Raw genomic sequence first — 21,364 nt, 5'->3', positions numbered from 1 at the left:
AAATGTGATGTATAAGCACACTTTGATATGGCAATTGAAATGTATGGAATTATTCTACAAACTCGTAGTTTACTTTTGGACCATTGTTCCCATAAGGATTGTTCTGGTGAGCATTATGTCCTTTCCATAGCTGTTTGGGCTACAAAACAATTTATAAACTGAAAACTAAAGCTGTAACCCAAATAATGTATAAAGCATTTCTGAGCAAGACCACAAATTCATCAGTTTACCCTAGCTGATTTTCTGGTCAGTGCTCTTTGGTGATGTAGGGACTAAATTCTATTGCTGTGCTCTGCTCTTTGTGCTGCATTAAAGTGTTATTGGATTCACTCAGCGATGCTATTTAAAATAACATTTAAATGCGGATGGCTTCAGGCAACCCTCAAGATGGCAGCATGTGCAGACACTATGGCACCAATCCTGCAGGGAGTTCTGCACAGAGAAACTCCAATGGACCGTTTCAGGACTGGAGCCTAAACTACAAATAAAGAGAGCTTGAGCAATTAAAGAGGATAGGATCAATGTTATTTATATACACACACATATACACAAGCTCCAGTTGCGGGCTGAGCTCATTTTTATAAAAACTTTAATCGTGCTTGGAAGAAAGGAGACTTGTCAGTTTTCCTGTATGATTATGATTGGTTTCATTTTCTCATCCTCCTGCTCAAGGCCTACTGGCTGTTTTTTTCTGCTCTGAATTCCAGCACTGCAAAAGAGGATCCAGCTCTCTGTCCATGATCTGTTCCTTGCAGATTTAAATACAACAGACTAACAACCCTATTTCCATGCTTGTGCATGGACAGGCATTATTTTTCTAGGAAAGCAACAACATCCTTCAGAACTTACACTTCAGAATTATCTCAGTGACATCGTTTGAAGACATTCATGAAAACAGCATCATGGCACAAGAAGGAAAGATGGGATCACTCTCAGCAGCACAGCCATGTTTACTACAGACCACAGTTTTGATAATAGTTGCAGCTAACAAAGAGGCTTAGCAGCCAACAAAACATCATGCTATTGGATGTACAAGATCAGCCAATCACAGTCATAGTAACAAAACACCAACAAAGGAGAGGAAAGGAAAAGTTAAGAACTAAAGTGTTGTCACAACCAATGCCTTGAAGCACACCTATGACAGCAAAGTCAAATTTCGCATGTCTGATTTCTTTTTTTGCTTTTAAAATGAAAGGGAACATTGTACTTACCACAGATTTCTGCTCATATACAAGTGCAGAGACTTGTCTCTATATCTGGGATAGCACCTACTCCTGGTAGGAAGACAGGTTCAACCTTTGATCTCACTAAGGGAAGGAGTTCCCTGCTCTCCCCCATCAAGAACAAATATGGAGACTTAGGGGGAAAGTATTACCACAACCATGCAAAACCAAACAAAGAGAACTGAAGAGTAAAGAGACAGGGCAACTCTATATGGACATTTGTAGTTTCCCCTTATGTGCTTTTGAATACATCATTGCCAGAAGCTCAATCCTAGGTAGGTAGATCAGCCTCCCTACTTTTAGAAGAATGAGAGTTTATAGTAAGTAATTTCTCTCTCTCTCCCCCTCAGGAATACAGAGACATGCCTCTCTGAGATGCAGAAAAGCTGTAATCGCCTCTGAGTGGACTTATAGTTTGTTTCCGGCATACTTCATGAAATTAGCACCCTCTGCAGAACATTTTGTCCAAAGCCAGCAGCAGCTGAGGACAAAGACCCTCTTTATAATGTCTGGTAAACATGTGAACCAATGATCAGACTGCAGTTCTGCAAATCACTTCCAAGGGGGATTGCCCCCAAATACTACAGCAGGTGGTGCTCCTCATAAAATGAGAAGTAATTTGAGATGGTATAATTTTCCCCAGTGCCTTCAAAGCTCCAATAATGGCATCAAGCAATCTAGACAAAGTACCAATGACTATTGAATCACTCAGGAAGGACTACCGGAAGGATATGAAAAGATCCTCCTTCCCAATAGCTTTCCAGACTGAATAGAAATGTCCTTCTGATAAGTTTTCTCCAGAGTGGACCATGATGGGGGGCAAGGTTTAGGCAAAGCTAATTTCTATGAAAAAGTTAATTGCCCTTCGACATATAGTCCTATCCATATGAACAATACAGAAATCCTTATTTGTGGACAGTGAGCCCAGGCTCTGAGATTCTCCAAGCAAAAGTGATGGAAAAAACTATCTTAAAAGAATCCCCTCCAGGGAACACTAGGTGAAAACTTGGGGAGGACTGATCAAATCATGAGTGTGTAGTTGAAGTTCCAAGTAGGATATCCATATACCGGTGAAGGATTACTTAAGGAAACCTATGTATGTGAGGATGAAAATTCTCAGGCCTTCACTCAGGACTAAGACCTGTCTCTTAAAGGTATTTGTACTGAGTCCTTTCTTTAGAAGTTTGTGAAGAAACTTCAGAACATAATTTGCTTTGCCCTTTTTCCAGGTGAAAGCTCTTCTTGGTAATGCAGTTGAAGACTTTCAAAGTACTGTATCTCAATAGTATTTTTATTGGTGGAATCCCTTGCAAAAGAAAAGAGAGCAGAGGAAATTACTCAAATAATTCATGGCCCTTAATGCCTGTTCCACAGTGTCTAGGCTGCTAGTTGGTAAAAGATTTGGCTGCAGGTGAAATGTCAGCCCTTGCAACAGAAGGCCTGACTTGCTTGCAACTTCCAGGCTCTGCCTATTGACAGAAGGGCTAATGCTGAAAACCAAGGTCTCCAATACCAAAAGAAAGTTCCCCAGGATTACTTTACTGTGTCAGATCCAAACTTGCTAAACTGAGGAAGAAGTGGGATAGAAGTAAATGCATGAGGTTTTATAGATCAATGCAATTGGAGCATCCCACATTAGGGGACAGTGATTGTAAATAATATGTCTAGCAGATTGTTTTCTGAACTTTGTGAAGAGGTTCATCACTGACATCACTATCAGCTGGAACACCCAAAGAAGTATATTCTATTCAGACTGTAGGGTGTTCTGCTTGCTGAGCCAGTCTTCTGTTAAATTAAGAATTCTCATGTATTTCAATCTGGAGGAAAGGCTATTCTCCCATTCAGTCTATTTTCTATAGTCTGGGTGTAACGATGTTGATTGAATTCCTTCTTGCATGTTTATGCACATCTTTGCCCAGTAATTGTGTGGGCATAGGACTGATCTGTATTTGCAGTTGGAACAGCAGGAGCAACAGTTTGATCGTTCTGGGTTCCAGGCTGCCGGTGCTCATTTGATACTCCAACCATGTTCTCTGGGTCATCTTTGGTTGAGCTCCTCAACCAAAGAGGCTCATGTCCATGGTGATAAGAATGTGGTGGATTTCCAAGAGATAATCCCTGAAACTTCCATTCTGAAGCCAGTCAATCCAGGCACCAAGCACTTTTGACATGAGCCTACATTGCAATCTGTTAATGGAGTAAGAGAAACATCTTATACTGGAGTCCATCATGAAACTTGGTCTATGCTTTTACACCTGGCAGAATATCATGTTCTCCAGAAGTTGAGAATTCCACAGAGTCTGCTTGGTATGAGTGCTGAATGGCTCATGAGTGGATGGAAACATCTGGTTCCTCTGGGTCCAAGACAGCTCAATCATTGTACTAGTTTACAAAACCAAACTAGAATTAGAAACTTGTTGAGTCTGTTTAAATCAAGCAGATCACTTAAACTATAAGAATAACTAAAGTGTTTGGGAAAGGAGAGCTGGTTCTATGGCTTGAATGTCTGTGAGTTGCTGCGTGGCTTTGAGAAGTTGTTGATGTTTACTTTGGCTCCTGGACATAGTTTGTTCACCTTTACTTTTGTATTCTACATAATCTTGCCTCCAAGATAGCAGATTCAATGAAACAACCCATGAGGATTTTGAGGAACTCTTCGACATCCTTCTTCCTGACTTTTGTTGGTGCTTAGGTAACTGATGTGGACTTGAATCACCTGGGAAGAAAGTGCCAGAGACCACTCTCTATCTGTTACAAGAGCGGGGGGGACTGGTGGCAAGAAGAGTAATATATTTTCCTTCCCCATAGGATATGGGACTAGTTTATAGGAGCGGATAGAATATTTACTTTGTTGGCATGTTTGAAAATGAAGCTTTTAGATTGCTTGGATTTGTAGAACGGCTTGAAGACCTGAAATGACTTGTTTGGGTGTGAATGTTGTCTTCTTAGCCATACGGAGCGATTTTGTATTAGCCTTGTCTCAATTTGAGCAGTTTCAAAGGGAGCCCAAACACCATACAACCCTCAAAAAGGATAGCTGGCCAAACATGTTAAAGGTAAAGGTAAAGGTACCCCTGCCCGTACGGGCCAGTCTTGACAGACTCTGGGGTTGTGCGCCCATCTCACTTAAGAGGCCAGGGGCCAGCGCTGTCCGGAGACACTTCCGGGTCACGTGGCCAGCGTGACATTGCTGCTCTGGCCAGAGCCAGAGCCGCACATGGAAACACCGTTTACCTTCCCGCTGGTAAGCGGTCCCTATTTATCTACTTGCACCCGGAGGTGCTTTCGAACTGCTAGGTTGGCAGGCGCTGGGACCGAGCAGCGGGAGCGCACCCCGCCGCAGGGATTCGAACCGCCGACCTTTCGATCGGCAAGCCCTAGGCGCTGAGGCTTTAACCCACAGCGCCACCTGCGTCCCGGCCAAACATGTTAGAGTATATATAAACAATGAACTTTTTTAAAGTCTAAAGTTCCTGTGCTCTACTATATTGGAAGCATTGCATTATGTTCCAAGTTACATAACATCTGTGGAAGAATCCATCAGCACAATAATTATGAGGGAGATCTAACATTCATCCTAGATGGTTTTGAATGTTTCTGTTCTGCAGCAGTAAGATTTGCCACCCAAAGGTGAACTGCTTTGGCAAATGGAATTAGTCTTAAGGCCCTTGATGAAGGCATAGGATGCAGCCACTTTGCAAAAGCTAAGCAGGTCTAGGCCTGGACAGGAGAGACCACCTACAAACCCTTTGCATGCTGCCTTTTGTTCCATGGAGGAAGAGTGGGATACATCCAAAATAAATAACATGTTTGTATCATCAAGGCTAAGGCCCCCAACTTTGAGAAGTATTGCTGTGCACTTGTCACTGAAGTTCTCAAGGGACCCCTTTCTCTCTTTTTTTGTAAATAATTTTTATTCATTTTCCAATAAAAAAAATCATATTAATAACAAAACAGACCCAATCTTACCACATTAAAAAAAGAAAAAATACAGCCAATTAAAATAATTTCAAAGGGGAATTCCCATGTTCTGAATTTCAAGAGATAATGTCATTCATTTTCTGCTTTCTTCTTGGTTGTTTCCCAGTTTTCTAATCCTGATATTAACTATCCCCATCTCTCAATCCAACAATTGCTGATATGTGGCTCTCTATCTTTGTTTGACGAGTCCATATTTCTATAATTTCTATAATAAGGAGGTAAATTGTATTCCATATTGTTCCCAGTCATATTATTTTGAAGCACAGTCCTCTTTTGATAGCCCCTCCTTTCTCTGCCATTTCTTGCTCTGAAAGGCTTTGGGCTTCCATCCAAGATTAAAATTAATGACGCCATGTTGTCTTTGATATCCCTTAATAAGATGATGTTTCAAACTGTATCATGGGATGTATTTGGCAGTCAGTCAGTTATATAAATATTGTTTCTGGTTTCCCCAAGAAATAACCACGCCAGCTTTCCTGGGCCCTAGAAAAGCTGGCAGGCATCCAGAATTCACCATCACTCTCCAAACCATATATGAAAATATTCCATGCAAGCAAATGCATCTTTTGCAAAGTACATCCCTTTTGTGGTTCAAATAAAAAGTATCTCCAGCCTCCCTCAGACAAAGGAGACTCTTTTTTCTTTCTGCATCACAACTGCTACCGCCGCCATTTTTCCTCCTTAGCCTGAGCCATTTTCATATCTGATTTTACTCTGCCAATTTTGATTAGGGCTCTCCACTGAGGACTGTGGTGCCAAACAGCCAATTAATTTTACACATCTTTCATTTCCTTGGATAATTAATTATTTCTTGGCAAGGTTCACCAAATCATGAAATAGCAAATATAACACGGCAGCCCCTCATCTCATTAATCAACATGCCAAGATGGGAGCCTTTTTGAAGTCCGAAACTTAACCTCCAGTGACTGTGTAGTTTAGCAGATTTTTCTTTTATCACTTTCCGTCCAGAACACACCTGTTTTTTGTCCAAATCTTTTTAATTTTTAGAAAACAGGTATCTCCTGCTTGTGGGATTGACTCTGGAGAGTTCCTAGTTTGTGCCATGCATCACCCAGCGTCCCAGGCCCCACATCTTTTTGCGTGAGGCAGATAATGGACGATCTGTTGGGCAGCAGGTCCCCCCGTACCCTTGGGGGGGTCAACAGGGCTAATTACACTCATATTAACCCTGAATTTCTTGCACTGCTGGGGGTCCAATCTCATGGGAAGCAGCCATTTCCCTTGGCAGGAAACAGGAAGTCAAGGGACCCCTTTTAATCACCTGGTATTGTATGGCTGTCATTGACATCAAACCTGCTATAAGAGCACCCACTTGTAAATTTTTGAGTAGTTTGCAGAACTACAGACATTTACAAAAAACTAAGGAGAAAAACCTAAAGCAAGTAGCTTGATGAAGCCAGAACATGCTCAGTTGTTACAGAATGTTGAGTGATAGTTGGAAAAGAAAAATTAGGGAAATGCTCTGCTTCAGTTGCTTACAGCTTATAGTATCACAAAAGATATGGCTGGCTAGATTTCTAAATGCTATGATTTTAGAAAGATCTGGGAAATGGCCAATATTTGCCTGGACGCTGAGGAAAGAGATTAGGTCCCCTTGGGTTACTGAGCCAAGGATCCTGTCTTCATAGATCCATCCCACCCTCTTTTTCTCAGAATGAGTGTACAGGTCATTTTTTATTAAAAAGTGAGTAACAGCTCGCCTAGGGACAGTTACACCTGGTCTCAGATTGGGTACCTCTCACTTCTTTTTAATGTAAAACGAAAGGTCTTTCAGATTGCAGAGCTGATTTAAGCTGTCAAAGTGCTACAAATGATTATGCCCCCCTCCCCGTGTGCAGCCTTTGTAATCTAATTCAGGGTGTTTTTCAGTGAATGGGAATATCCCACTCTCTAGTAGGACAGGAGAACAATCTTATAAATGGAATTTGCCCTTAATTCTGGAGTAAGATGGAGTCAAAAAAATTGTGAGGGCATGGAATGGGAACTTAAGCTTCTAGAAGGGAAGCAGTGCATAGAGTGGCTGGGGGAGCCCAGCCAGATTGGTGGGGTATAAATAATAAATTATTATTATTAGGTACATTATATTAAAACCTACAATTGATCCAACTAGCTAAACATTGTCCACATTGATTGGTAGCAGCTCTCCAAGGTTTCAGGCAGGAGTCTCTCCTAACAGTACTTGAAGATGCTGGTGACTGAACCTGGCACCTTCTGCATGCAAGACAAATGTCTCAGGGGGGTTGAGAGAAAGAAATACGTTCACACTAGATCTTCATGGAACAGCTGCCGGGCAGACATGATCTGCAGCAGAGAATTGGAGAATGTTAGCATTGTTTAACTCTTAATCAGCTGCTTTCCCCCTGCAGCCTCTTTCCTTCAGTACAGGAAAGTTTTTTGTGTGGAAAGGGGTGCTCTAAGCTTGCTGTCCATAGATCAGGACTTGTTTGTACTTTCTCCACCCAGAGTGGCTCACATGAACCTTGGGAGAATAATTTCTTCCTCAGATATTCTCTGCTTCTTTCTCTTGGGATTGGACAGAAGAGAATCAGTGCCTCGGCAGATGTCAGCTGGTAGGATTGGACAGAAGGAAAAAGAAGGAAGAGAGGATCTTCTTGACTTTGGCACTAAACTTTGTTACCACCTTTTCTAGAGTGGGGAAGGGTACTGTAGTCAATGCTTAATTGCATGGGCTATGCACTGCTGTGAGGGAAGGCAGGAATGATCTTTGTTGAGATATTTTCCTGCTTCTCAACTGCTTGGGTGTGTGGTGTGACTAGTCGTGGGATTTAGACCAACTGTGCATATATGGGAGTGGTAGCCCATGTCCAGTGCTACTTCCGCTTCTGTGGAGGGGTAACATCTGGCTTACATGATAGGTGTTTCATTTACAATCTTCAACTGCTTGCTGGGCGATGGAAGAAAGAAGCACTGCTTCCCTACACTGTAGAGGAAAGTAGGCAAGTGAATAGCTTCCTGAGAGGAGTTAACTCTAGACCTAATATGCAACAATGCTTTCCTTGTGCTCCTTTCTAGATTCTTGCCTAGGTAGAGGAAAGGGGAAAGCAAAGCTGCTTAAAAATAAAAGAGAAACTATAGGACTGAAAATAAAGAAAGCAGAGTTCTCAGGAACCTTCTTCCAGACCCACAACACAGCCAGCCTGGGGCAGCAGGGAGTGCCTCTTTCTGGTGAGCTCAAAGGTTGGCTTAATCTTAACCCTAAGAGAAGGTTCTAGTCCAGATGTAAAGTCTTGTCTGTCTCTCCCAACAGTAGAAAGGGCTTTACAGTCCTGCACAGTTTGAACATATTTTATAGATTGTGCTGTGTATATTTAAGGTGGAATTAAGAAAATGAAAATACATTTTTCAAAGAACTATGTGCAATTTCATATTTCTCCAGGTACAATGAGAACACAGATAACAAAACATGAAGTCTTTGTGAGCTCCCTGTGCTCCTCCCACCTCCAGGCCCCAACTCTGGGCCCACTTCAGTCAGAATCCTTCAATGTCACATTCTCTCCCTCCCTTCAACATTCAGAATGAAAAATATAATTAAGTATTGCTTCTTTATCCCCAACCGGCTCTTCTCCTTGCAAAAAGTGTCTTCACAAATTTAATTCCATTATCCCAAAGGCTCCTGTACCCCACCCACAGATCTTAGGAGTCATAACAAACAAATCTTGACATCTTTGGTTAAAACAACACACACACACACACACACACACCACAGAGCAACACACTGCCCAGTATGCTCCTATTTTGGCCTGTGGTGTCTGGCACAAAAGTTTCTTTTCAAGAAGGAAGCATTAGTGCTGAGCTTTCTGCTCACTGGAAGTTGGATATTCTTCACTTTTCCTTCCTAATCCAATCCATTCCTCCTCCTCTCATACAGTTGTTGCTGGACCATACTGAAACAGGAGAGGGGAAGTCTCTTTGATCCGGACATAGAACCTCCCATCAGGCCAAGCCTTGTGGAGCGAGAGGGGCAGGAAGTCATTTGGAAGCCACTGCTCAACTTCATCTGACACGAACACTAGTCCAAAGTGTTCCAATTGGTCTTCACTGTAGCAGAAAGCATCTGCATTTCCCAGGACATCGCGTGAGACCTCGTTCATCTCCTGCACCACCAGCTTCACCACATCTTCTGCCGACATCTTGTTGGTGAGGTGCAGCTGTGCAGAAATAGAGGTAAGTAAGAGCAAGAGAATGGGCAAAGAAAGACGAGGGTATACCGAAATAAGCTGGCTCCCCCTAAAGAATAAAGCCAGATACTTAACTGAGAAATTAATGTGTCTTCCTAAACTTATTCCAGTCCCACAAGAATAAAAACTGAGGGCACTGTACTCTAGCATAATTGAATTTGGTGAGCTATCCTAGATTTAATTTGAGATCTGCATATAGTATTGGTGTCCACAGGCCTTCTGGATAAACAAGAAAAGGACTTTTGGCCATGCCAAAAAGAGCAGAACATTGAAGATGTTCTGCTGATGTGGCATAAAAGTTGCCTGATCACTCTTTTTAGGAGCATACCAGTGAGAAATGAGGATAGAAATAGTGATACTATGAAAGCAGCTTTGGAAGATTGCAGTCCAACTACATCATTTCCCCTTGCTTTCTATACCAAGGAATATTGTCTAAATGCAAAGAGCTATACACCATGGCCATACTCACCATGACACCACCACTCCAGAATAGGTGGTCAGGTTTGGCTTAGGTTTGAGTCAAGCTTAGGCCAGGCTTTTTTTCAGTTGGAACTCGCCAGGTGGGCACCATTGCCATTATAAGAGAGAAAGGGAGCCATTCATGATGAGTTTCAGCACCTCTTTTTCTAGAAAAATAGCACTGGCTTGGGCTACATACCAGTCATGGCTACAACCACCAAGAACGATATAGAGTATATGACTGCCACCCATTTGGGCTCTATATGATAATTCTTTAACAAACATTGTCTCCTGTCTATTTATTCATTTTATCCGACTGTCCAAAATGTAGACACTATGAAGCCAGACTGAAGTTCAACCCTGACATTACACACAACCATAGTTTCAAAGAAGAATCAAAGAAGGCCATGGGCTCACACACTATTATCTGTTCCCAGAAACAAATGCCTCTCTCCCTACTCTAACCTATTTGGTCTTATGCATGATTTTTGATAACCCTGGTTAAGGGTGTTTCTTAATTCAGGACACTGGTTCTGAAAGAGGATCCTATGGCCCACCCCTAATCCCTAAACCACAGTTGTATCTGTAATGCCTTCCTATGCTAATGCTTCTCTAATCAATCAACATCCTTCCTTCTATGCTAGAAAACATCCTTTGATAGTGGACATAAATCACCATTCTCTTTTAAATGTTATGTTATGGTGAATAGTTCCTTAGTCCCAAGGTCTGGAAGAGAGGACAGCAGAGACGATGCCCTGGTGTCCCGTAGTCAACCCAGTACAATCTATGTATCTACACCCGAATGGAATCTTTACAAAGCTCTTTGCTCCAGTGACTGCAGTGTGATTTATCTTCAGAACAAATGCTGTTAGCTAGAATGGTAAAGTTTATTGGTCCATAGTCTGAACCAATATGACTTGTGATGTGGATGGAAGGTTAATCCTTAACAAGTCAATGGATGCCTAGTGCATTCATATTATTACACCCTGAAGGCTACACTGTAATACCATACCGTGTTCAGATCTACACTTTACATCTCCACCCCATTTACTCCATTTGAAAATTTGGCTATTTATTATTCATGAAGCCCTTAGTTAAGAGCATCATAATAAACCACCATAAAAGTGCAGCATTGCAAGTCACAATCAGCATTGCAAGCTCAACAACTGAACCAGGCTGATGTGGAAATGAACAACTCACTGGACATAATCCCCCGTAAATAAGGTAAAGGACCCCTGGACGGTTGTCCACTCAAAGGTGACTATGGGGTGCAGCACTCATCTCGCTTCAGGCTGAGGGAGCTGGCGTTAGTCCACAGAAAGCTATCTGGGTCACGTGGCCAGCATGACTAAACCGCTTTTGGTGCAATGCAACACCATGACGGAAGCAATGACGGAACGCCGTTTACCTTCCCGCCGCAGTGGTACCTGTTTATCTACTTGCACTGGTGTGCTTTCAAATTGTTAAGTTGGCAGAACCTGGGACAAAGCAACGGGACCTCACCACCATCACGTGGATTCAAACCGCTGACCTTCCAATTGGCAAGCCCAAGAGGCTCAGTGGTTTAGACCACAGCACTACCTGCTAATAAATAAATAAGGTACCGGAGGCAGGAACATTATGTTTCGGGACATGTTAGGTTGTGTCTGTAGTGTGGTTTTATAGTGAAAAGGATGTATAATCTAATAAAAATAATACATATTCTTTTTGCAAGTGCAAAAGTAAAAGTACAGGGAGCTGCTGTCTGGATGCATCCTCAGATCATATGGAATAATTAACAACAGCATTCCAATTCTCTGTGGCCTACTGACACTACCATTGCCAGTTCTGGGACGCAGCCCCAAAAGAAGCAATAGTGAGAAACCCATTTAATGGAAAGTATCAGGAAGGGGAAGGGTCACATAGCCAAATCTAGGAAAAAGGAATACATCTTCTTCCTGCAAGTGTTGCCTCCATTTTCAGTACTGCACTATTGTATTGATGAGCCAAGACCAGGATTTTAATGATACCTTAACGCTTGTTTCTTTGGAGAGCCCTGTTTCGTACTGAGGGCACACACGTAAGGCGAAGGAGCCTGTTGACTTGACCCGGTTTGCTACATGTCCTGGATCTGCTGCCTCCTGGAAGGTTCGAGTCCATTCCACTGAGCGTGTCCGAAAGACAGGCTCAGAGCTCCCTGCAGGACAGCCATGCCTGGGGCTGAATTCTGAGCCTGTCCCAAGTCTCACAGGGCTGCAACGGCCTGCAGTTCTGCTTTCAGTTGGTGAACTGTCAACAGAGCCAGGACAAGACTTTCTGGCCCCATGACAAAGGGGTTTTGGGAAATCCAGGCTGCTGGTGCGGACACAGTAGGCCTGTCTCTTCTCTGTGATGCGCAGCAGCTCTATCTGCCGACTAGGAAGCACAAAGTCACTGTCATAAAGCTCTGGGGGAGGCCGAGGCTCCTCTGGAGGAATAGGGGGTGTCTTTAGCTCATGGTTCTGCAGGACATCAGGGGCACTGTCCCTCAAAGGGCGTGGATTTCTTCTACTGCAGTACTCAGGCCCTGAAGAGGGGTAAAGAAGGTCAAGCTCTCTGGGGCTTTGGGCTCTGCTGGAGTCATAGTCACTGTCTGTAGCTAAGAATACTTCTGATGAGCCCTCTTCATCTGAGATTCCATGTGAATCTGAAAGAAAATGATAAAAAGATTACTTCTTTATCGGGGAGTTATCTTGGAAGAATGTGCAGTAATTCACTCAAACAAGCTGTACAAGTGGACCTGAGGGACAAACCTTTTTCTACTCCAAGCCTGGGAGTTCTGATTGGCTAGAGCAGGGGTGAGGAACCTCTGGCTCATGGCCAATCTTGCTCTGCCAGGTTGTTTTCCTGGTAACACAAACTGAATGGCAGTTGCGTTACCTGTATAATCCTGGGAACTGGATGTAACCTGTTTAAAGCATTTATGGGCAAGAGCACAACATCATCAGTTTACTTGGAAGTGATCTTTGTGAGTCTCTTCCCAATCTAGTCTCCTTCCTCTTTCTTTTTAAGATTAGAGCAAAAGGGATTCTGACACTCCACTCTTGCCACTCCACTTTTGCCCAGTTTCTTTTCACTGCCAATTTTTAACCATTTTTGCCTGGAACATGTTTATCCCACAATCCTCAAACAGATTCTGCACATGCCTTCCTCGTTTTTCTAGAAAATATATATGTACAAGGGAGGTATTTGTCGCCCCATAGGACGCACCTAGTTTTTCGGGGGGAAATACAGGAAAAAAATTTTATTTCCCCCCCAGGTGCGGGGCTGGGGCGGGGGAAGCCCGAGCTTTCCCCGACCCCAGCCCCCAGAACAGGCTGCTATCTCCCACGGCTAGTGGAGAGCTGCGCAAAGCCCGAAGCCTGGGACGTGCTGAGCTTAGCGCGCCGTAGGCTTCAGGGTGCAGGCAGCTCTCCGCAAGCCGCGCAGCTCTCCTACGGCTTGTGGATAGCTTCCTGAAGCCTGGAGAGCGAGAGGGGTCGGTGCACACCGACCCCCCTCACTCTCCTGGCATCAGCGAAAGACTGCATTTGCACCATAGGACGCACACACATTTCCCCTTCATTTTTGGAGGGGGAAAAGTGCGTCTTATAGGGCAAAAAATACGGTAGTTTAGGTGTCGTTACTAACAAGTAGCTGGCAAGAGGTACTAGAGATTATATTAAAGATTACAATGCATCAGATTCTGACAACTCCTAAATTTATGCTATCAGGATATCTGGAAGGTTAATGATAGAAGTTTTCTTATTAAAATGCTGGTGACAAAGATAACTTGGTATAGATAATGGAAGTTGTGATAGCACCTTCAGCTTTACATGCAGTGGTTAAGGAGGGAAAGACTGCTTTCATATGTAAAGGCCTATAAAGTAGATAAATCCAAGGAAATCAATAGCAAAGAAAAGGATGCATTTATTTATTAAAATATTTCTATACCGCTGTATAATAAAAAATACATTATAGCAGTTTACAACAATATAAACAGAAAACCAAATAGTAAAATTATAAATGTTAAAAACAAGGGAACGACCATAGATGCTTCTGCAGATGATCTCAGTGATCAAGCTGGAATATAAAGGTTCAAGCGATCCCCAAAGTGCCCTGGACCCAAGTTGTTCAGTGCTTTGTAAATCAATACAAGAACCTTGAACTTGGCTCAGTAATAGGTGGGTAGCCAGTGCTGCTCTTTTAACAATGCTGTTACATGTTCTTGACTAGAAACTCCTCATCAGCAATCTGGCTGCAGCATTCTGCACCAGCTGGAGCAGCCCCACAAAGAACACATTATAGTATTCTATCCTCGAGGTTACCAATGCATGGACTGCAGTGGTTACCAGTGCATGGACTATCCCTGTCCAGGAACAGCCATAGTTGGCAAACCAGATGAAGCTGGTAAAAGGAACTCATAGCCACAGGGGACACTTGGGCCTCTAGTGACAAAGATGTATCCAGGAGTACCCCCCAAACTTCTTCTAAGGGAATGCAAACCCATCCAAAACAGGTAACCACTCACCTAAAGAGTCTTTATTCAGTGAAACAGATTTATCTGTAAAATGGATTTTGAAAAACATCTGGGCAAAGAGAATAAGCGAGAATAAGCTATCTAGGGAGATAAAGTGGTAGAATGTCCTTGTCAGAATGCTTCCAGAAGAGGTTGTCCAGACAGTTACTGGGGAGGTTTTAGATAAGATACCTTGTGTTAGAGCAGAGGGCTGGACTAGGAGAGGGGATTGAATAGCAGTTATAAAAAGTCCAGAAAAATGCAAAGGAAACTCTCACCAGAGTTGAGCTTGCGGCTCATTTCAGGAGAAGGGGTAGGAGAGGGAAGGAAGTCCAAATGGGAAGAGGTCGATCGTGTTTTCTCCTTTAGTACAATGCTAGATTCTTCAAGAAACCATGTGAGTGGGATGCCACCAGAAGGCTGCTTGTACCGGGCATGCTGCAATGCATCCATCATCCAGCGCATTTCTCGCCAAATCTCCTCCATTTGCTGTCCAAGAGAAAAACACAGAATCAGCTCCTTTTTTGACACTGAAAAATCATTCAGGAGGTTGCGCAGCAGGCTAGCCACAAGTTTTGCCATCTTTGTATGAGAAGGAGTTGTACACGCATATTGATGGATGCTCTTAAAGATCCTCCATATGGGGTGGATCTGGTTTCTATATACTTATGTTAATACACATGTAGAGCTTATGCACACTGGGGTGTAGTCACTTGGTGTGGCATGGGTAACTTTTTACAGCCTTGAAACTACCCCACACATTCCTTGAAACTCCTTAAGACTGCTGTGCTGTGCTGCCAATCTGGATAAATAGGGTTCATTCATTGAACATGTCTCAAACAGGAGCACTTTCCTAGGATTGCATCATTTCTCATAACTCCCCTTCTAATCCCCACTCCATACTTATTCCCTGAATTCAGGATTTTGCAGAGAAGTAAATTTACCCAAGGCCATAATAGAAAGTGGCATAAGATCAATTTCTTTTTAAACAGTCATTGAAATTCCCTCACATCTTGACCCTTTGCATTCAAACTGCCAGGCAGTTAAGATCAATCTCAGGCAGGTAAGCTTCATTTTGGTGGTCCACAGTGTGTCTTTGGATTTGTGGTTGAAGACAGGAGATGGCCCATCCATTGCATGAAATATTTATATTGATTTTTAATTGTATTTTTATTGCATGCTTTTTTATTTTGTATTTTATTGTGTTACAGTTGGAATTCAATGTAATTCAAATCGTAATACAATATATATATGAAGACAGGAGTGCCTGGCGTTCTCTGGTCCATGGGGTCACAATGAGTCGGACATGACTAAACGACTAAACAACAACAACAATACAATATATAAAAAAGGAATAAAAAGCATTAAGTGGTCTGCCAAGACCTTCAGCAATTTTCAAGTGGTCCATGGGGGGAAAGTTTTGGAGTCAATGTTCTAGAGGACAAATTTGGATTTGACAAGAGACAAGCTTAACACTTAGATGGGCTTGCTGGCTAGAGCTGCTGCATGCCTTTGAGATCCTTCATTATTGACAATAAATAAATCTTAACGCAGCACAACACAGCTGAAAGCATGCTGGCATCACCAGCCAGATGCTTTGACTAGTAAGAAAAAAAAGAGAGTTCTGGGGTAGGAGCTATCCTATAAAACGATGTTGGTTACTTACTACTAATGTTCTTTCTGGAGTATGCAGCAGGATCCAGTAAACAGTGAACTAACACTCCCACTGCCCTAGAACAGCCAGGATCGTGTTGTTATATATTCTCAGAGTGTGCCTGGGCATCTATATGACAGCAGAACAGGAAAGATCTGCTTCAAGGACCCTAATTTGCAGAAGGTCTGCCGCTCAGCTACCAAGCAGTTAGTGTTAGCCAGGCTGGGTCTGGATGGTATATATGCCTCTGGGTTAATAGGTCATTGCTACCACATACCCTGAAATGCCAGGTGAAGGAGGTTGAAAAACAGGTCTACTGGACCAAAAAGGTACTTGCCAGGATGATGTGGGTTTCTTCCTCAACATCTTGTAAATCAGTGGGGTTCACAGAAAGGCATATAGAAATCCTCTTGTCACTGAAGATTTAGGGTGCCCAACCCCTCTGCTCCTTCATCCAAAAACCTGGAGAACTTGTGGTTGTCCATGGTCTCCTGAACCACTGCTGAACTTGACTTAATATTAACTAGGGAAACTCCATTCTCTGCTTGCTGAGGAAGTCTGCACATTTGCAGGGCCCTTGATGTGCTGGTCATTCTTGTAGAGAAGGCTGGCCTCCACCAAAGTCACCCAGCAGGAAGGATTCCTGTGTGGCATGTCTCTCCTTGCATGTTCAGGTGCACTTTCACTGTTATGGTGTGGACTAAGCCATAGGTGAAAGTGAAACTGTCATGCAAAGGCCTAAAAGGGTGAATAAGATCACTCACAACTCCAGCTAGTCTATGCTGTGAGGTCACTCATGATCGTTTCACATCCCCTGAACCATCCTTCCCCAGCAGAGGAGACTGGCAATGGATGTCATCACTATGGAGGGAGGATTGTGAAGACGTGATACCTTTGCATGACTGGATATACTTGTCCTTCCCTTCCCTTTTAGACAATAGGCAGAAAAAAAGCAAATTAATAAGGAACCAGGAGCTGGCAAAGTAAGAATAAAAAACCATGAAGGAATAAGAAGCAGGATCTGTAAAAAGCTCTGTCTTAAGGCAAGGTATGGAGCCAGAGACTCAAGAGTTGACTGATACAATCATTTTGGTTCCATGTGACCTTGCCTGTCCTAGGGCAGTGAGATTGTTAATCCCCTGTTTACTGGAAACATTTTGCATGCAATCCCAAAGCAAGAGAGCAATATTCCAGCAATTAGCCATGTAAAGAAGATATATTGGATTGGTTATACAGGGGATCAGCAATTTGTTGCCTAGCATATCATGCCGAGCATTTGACACTTAATACTTTCTACTATTCCTCTGTAACATACCTGTATATAGTCCTGAACTTGTTGATGCCTCTGCTTGGCAGTAGTTAATTCTGAGTCTGAGAAGGCCTCCCTGAGGCTCTGTTGAGAGAGAAGTGACTCCAGCTCCAAGAGGGCAGACACTTGGCAATACTGACTAATGAACTCGTGGTCATAAGTGAAAAAATGAACTGGAAAACAAAGGGAGAGGAGGGGGTCAAGGATTACCAGGGGACCATCAGAGAAGCAGATCTAATCATTGCCAACAGAACTGGAGCTATATATAAAGTAGAAAAAAGCTCACAGATGAATTTGGACTATCAATATTTGTTTGATTTTATTGCAGTGACCAACATGTATCTCATATCTACCCTCCCCCCCAAAACCCTCAATTTGTTACTAAAAGAAAAAGTTAAAAAATATTAAAACTTGACCTTTTTTAAAAAAAAAATCTCTTTGACTGCTCCTGTAAGTTCCCCAGTGTCGTGCCATGATGCTTAAAAAAATGTGTCCACCTTAAAAAGAAATATTAAACTGACTGTTCCCATGGTTCCCCCACTGTGATAATTTAATGGGGAAACGGTTTTGTGACACCCACCCACACATTATGTCCTTAAAAGGGGACCACACCCACTTTTACACTGTAGCCACGCCTATTTTCATAATTTGGTCCAGAGGGTTAGCCATGGGTCAATGTAGCCTTCAACCTGAAAAAATTGGTATATATGTGGTCCTCAGGCCAGGGCTGGATTAAGACCTTTAGAGGCCCCAATCACTTAAAGATTTTTAAAGTACTTTTTAAGAAACTCATTGGATTAAGGATGACATGAGACAGTCCCTTTGTGAAGAAGCAGGAAGCAGAGGACAATAAAATCGATACACCCCAAAGGGTCCCCATGTAGCCATTCTCACCTAGCTCAAAGATCTGAAGTGGAAGTGTGAGAAAGCCAGACCGAGGTGTGTAAGGATTGTTCTGGCCAGGGGCAGTACACACATCCTCAGAGGGAGGCAGAAGAAGGAGAAATGAGACCTGTCCTCCGAAGTCCAGAACTTCCTGACTGTACAGGCGAAAATCTTTGGCCTGTAGAATTCAAACATGAGAAGGCAATGTTTTATTGATGTACAGCCACAACTTAGCAACCAGTTGAACATGTATGGGGGATGATTCTTTGAACTGAAATGGCTTTTCCCTAATATTGGGATATTTCTGGAAGACATCCTTTTAGATCTTTGCCATTGTTCATAGATACATTCTTACTAAGTTTTGGCAAAGTAACATAGAAGGCCAACAAGGCTTTACATAAGAAGCAAATGAACTTTTGGGAGGTGGATAGCAGGATCTAATGTTTAGACTGGCATTTCTGCTGCTGTCAGACTCTCCTAATCCTATAGGGTAGAATACCCTTTTTTTAAAAAAACTTTTAAAAAAAAATCACTCCCAGGGGTTCATCTTGCAGGCTTCTTTTGTTTAATCATGCCAAAAAAAAACTAGGTACAATAGTTTTAGCCAATATTTATAAAGTTGACCTACTTTAGACATTCTCTGAGCTGCAGTCCTATCATACAATTTGCACTACTGCCTGAGAAGGGGCTGCTTACACTGCAGTACAGAGAATCTGCATCAGAATGGGAATCATTTCAGTGTAGGGCTCACCCTTGGCTACATTGTTCTTGCTTATAAAGAATAATTTCTATCTGTATATTGGCTTAATATTCATGATATGAAGAAGAAATGTAAAAAATGTAAACTGGCGCCAGTACAGTAATGTTTCACTGAGCTACAAAATCAGCAATACCTCTTTTTCCTCACACACACAATACAGCCCTGCCTAAAAGTTACCTCATGCAGTGGGATATTGACCAATTGCATCAGCTCTTTGATTGCCACTTGAAGCTCCTGAAGGAAGAGATTCTGGGTGGTCTCGAGATTTTGCTCTGTGGGAATTGGCTCCTCCACACTGGCTTGGTGTTGCAGCCACTCCCATTCCTCCCTTGAAAAGAAGACATAGGGATAAATGCACAGATAGCTTACATGCAGTAAATGCCTAGGAAAAAATGCACATGATTATGTTGTTGCTTGCTAGGACGTGCATTTTCACACTTCTTCTGGAAGTGCTTTCATATAGGAAATGTGTGATGTCTAAAGAAGCCCTCAACGTCTGCATATCATCAGGGCATTTAGTATGGGAATGAATATGGACTTTTCACGTGAAACCTGGCTTTTTCACTTGGAAGGAACTAGGGCAAAGAGCTAGGAGCAGGGGGGAAAATCATTTTTGGACCACTAAGTTAGGTGGTATAAGGCATACAACCCTAAAGTTCTTATATTGGACCCATGAGCCAGCAGAGCAGAGAGAGTTAAAAATATCTCACTGCCATAGTCTGAGATCAGAATAGGAACCTGCAGTTGCTTCAGAAGTTACAGATTGGTTATACCACCTGGAGCTGCTATCACATGATTGATATGCAGCCAAAAGATCTCAGTTCAGTATGTGACTTTTCCTTACTTAGTACATATAACATCATTTCATGAGCAATTCATCAGATATCTGGAAATATCTTCTTTTAACATCACCATCTCAACCTGCTGGCAAACCTGCCTGCCCTGTCCATATATACTCTCTTCCATTTCTCTTGACCGTACCCATTTAGCTGTAGTCAAACCAACAAGGGATCTCCCTAACTCTAACCCTCTGACCGAGAGCAAGTGATGTAGAGCACAATGGGATTAAGAAATAACCCTGTCCATCAATTTATGCTGCAGGCCTGGATTGAAAGCCCTACCTGGAGATGTTTGGGTTGCTTCGTATCTTCACATGACATAATATGTTGGGTAAACGTTCAGGCACCAACACTCGGATCTGGTCAACAGCACTACAGAGCTTCAGGTAACCCAAATAGAGACCTGGGGGGAGAGCCTGGCTGCTTCGCTGGTGGTAAACCAGCTTGTCCTAAAGGGAGAAAATGACCATAAAATGGCACATCTTGCTGCAGAAACCTGACAGAATTCAACCGAGAAAGAGGGACCCCACAACAAGGCTAAGATCCCAAGATGCTGCTGTTCTAGCCAGTAAGGGTTAAAACAGTGGTGGATTAAAAAGAAGAAGAAGAAGCAGAAGAAGCAGATCAAACTTAACAGTTTGTGTGGCTTGAATTCAAAGTTCAGTCTAGCTATTTTGTCTGCAGCTTCCTGGATCCAACCAAGACCAAAAGCCTCAGGAGACAGACTGGCACGGGGCAGGAGGCACCAGAAATTTTACAAAGGAGACTGTTGTTGTCAGATATCCAGACTAGTGCTGCAATCTCCAGGAACAGAGACTGCGTTGAACTGGCCCTTTAGTGGTTTGGCCTTTGCTAATCCTGGCAATGGCTTTGAATAAGCACTTTCAATAGACCCTTGTACAGGTGCTTGAGTGCCTTTTGTTGCTGGAGACACTTGGCTGACTGAGAGGAAATGAAAAGAGAGAGGAACAACTAGACGAGGGGTCAAGAGGAGGAGGAAAGGCTGGGCACTCACGGAAGGGATTCTTTGCTAAGACCTGCTAACAAGCTGGGAAAACAACTGCGACTGGATGCAAGAAGGGTAGATGTATCAAAAATAGTTATCTGAATCCCTAGTGGGAAAACTTACACCTGGGAAACCAACTTTTCCTTTGCCTCTGCAAAGTGTCACATACCTTGAATAAAAACTAAGCAAAAAAGAAGCTGAACTTCTGCACTCCTAAACAGGGCTTAATGCAAGCCAAGTGTCACCACAATTTAGCCCCAGAATCCATTTTGCAGGGCCACTGAGTATGGCCTGGGAAGAGTCCGTAGGATCAGAAAGGGACTTGAAGGGTTGCATTAGACCCCCTAGGGGTTCTCCATCCTTTTCTCTGACTGGCAGTGGATTTTCAAGGTCTGAGGTAGTGGTCTTTTCTAGCCTGCCTTCCTAAAATCTTTTTAACTGGAGAGACTTGGGACTGCACCTGGGATTTTCTGTATGCAAAGTATTTAGTCTGTCACTGAGTGCCTCTGAAT

General features: G+C 42.9%; 1 protein-coding gene and 3 long non-coding RNA genes across 15 annotated transcripts in view; 2 read left to right on the top strand and 2 right to left on the bottom strand.

Annotated features, from left to right (window-relative positions):
• Window positions 1–503: 503 nt before the first annotated feature.
• Window positions 504–978, bottom strand: LOC307202478. Its single transcript, XR_013832898.1, has 2 exons — window positions 850–978; window positions 504–709 (listed from the first exon to the last, which is right to left on the bottom strand). It is a non-coding gene; the product is annotated as an uncharacterized lncRNA (long non-coding RNA).
• On the top strand, window positions 703–9,249 carry LOC307202467. The gene is made up of 3 exons (XR_013832885.1): window positions 703–4,279; window positions 4,659–8,411; window positions 9,115–9,249. It is a non-coding gene; the product is annotated as an uncharacterized lncRNA (long non-coding RNA).
• The window catches only part of LOC307202410 (ankyrin repeat and fibronectin type-III domain-containing protein 1-like), a 363,651-nt gene continuing 349,587 nt past the window's right edge, over window positions 7,301–21,364 (bottom strand). For all 12 annotated transcript variants that reach the window (XM_079952309.1, XM_079952316.1, XM_079952315.1 and 9 more), the window contains 7 exons: window positions 20,129–20,295; window positions 19,185–19,335; window positions 18,257–18,425; window positions 17,369–17,535; window positions 14,678–14,888; window positions 11,893–12,548; window positions 7,301–9,394 (listed from right to left, as the gene is read on the bottom strand). In XM_079952309.1, the coding sequence (XP_079808435.1) occupies window positions 9,107–9,394; window positions 11,893–12,548; window positions 14,678–14,888; window positions 17,369–17,535; window positions 18,257–18,425; window positions 19,185–19,335; window positions 20,129–20,295 (1,809 nt within the window). In that variant the 3' untranslated portion in view covers window positions 7,301–9,106. The remainder of the gene's footprint in view (window positions 9,395–11,892; window positions 12,549–14,677; window positions 14,889–17,368; window positions 17,536–18,256; window positions 18,426–19,184; window positions 19,336–20,128; window positions 20,296–21,364) is intronic.
• LOC307202472 lies at window positions 9,305–21,125 on the top strand. The gene is made up of 3 exons (XR_013832891.1): window positions 9,305–9,410; window positions 20,109–20,232; window positions 20,531–21,125. It is a non-coding gene; the product is annotated as an uncharacterized lncRNA (long non-coding RNA).

The sequence above is a fragment of the Podarcis cretensis genome, assembly GCF_951804945.1.
Source record: "Podarcis cretensis genome assembly, chromosome: 14".
Classification (NCBI taxonomy): Eukaryota; Metazoa; Chordata; class Lepidosauria; order Squamata; family Lacertidae; genus Podarcis; species Podarcis cretensis.
The sequence above is the reverse complement of the archived record's forward strand: the minus strand, read 5'-3'. Positions and strand labels throughout refer to the sequence as shown.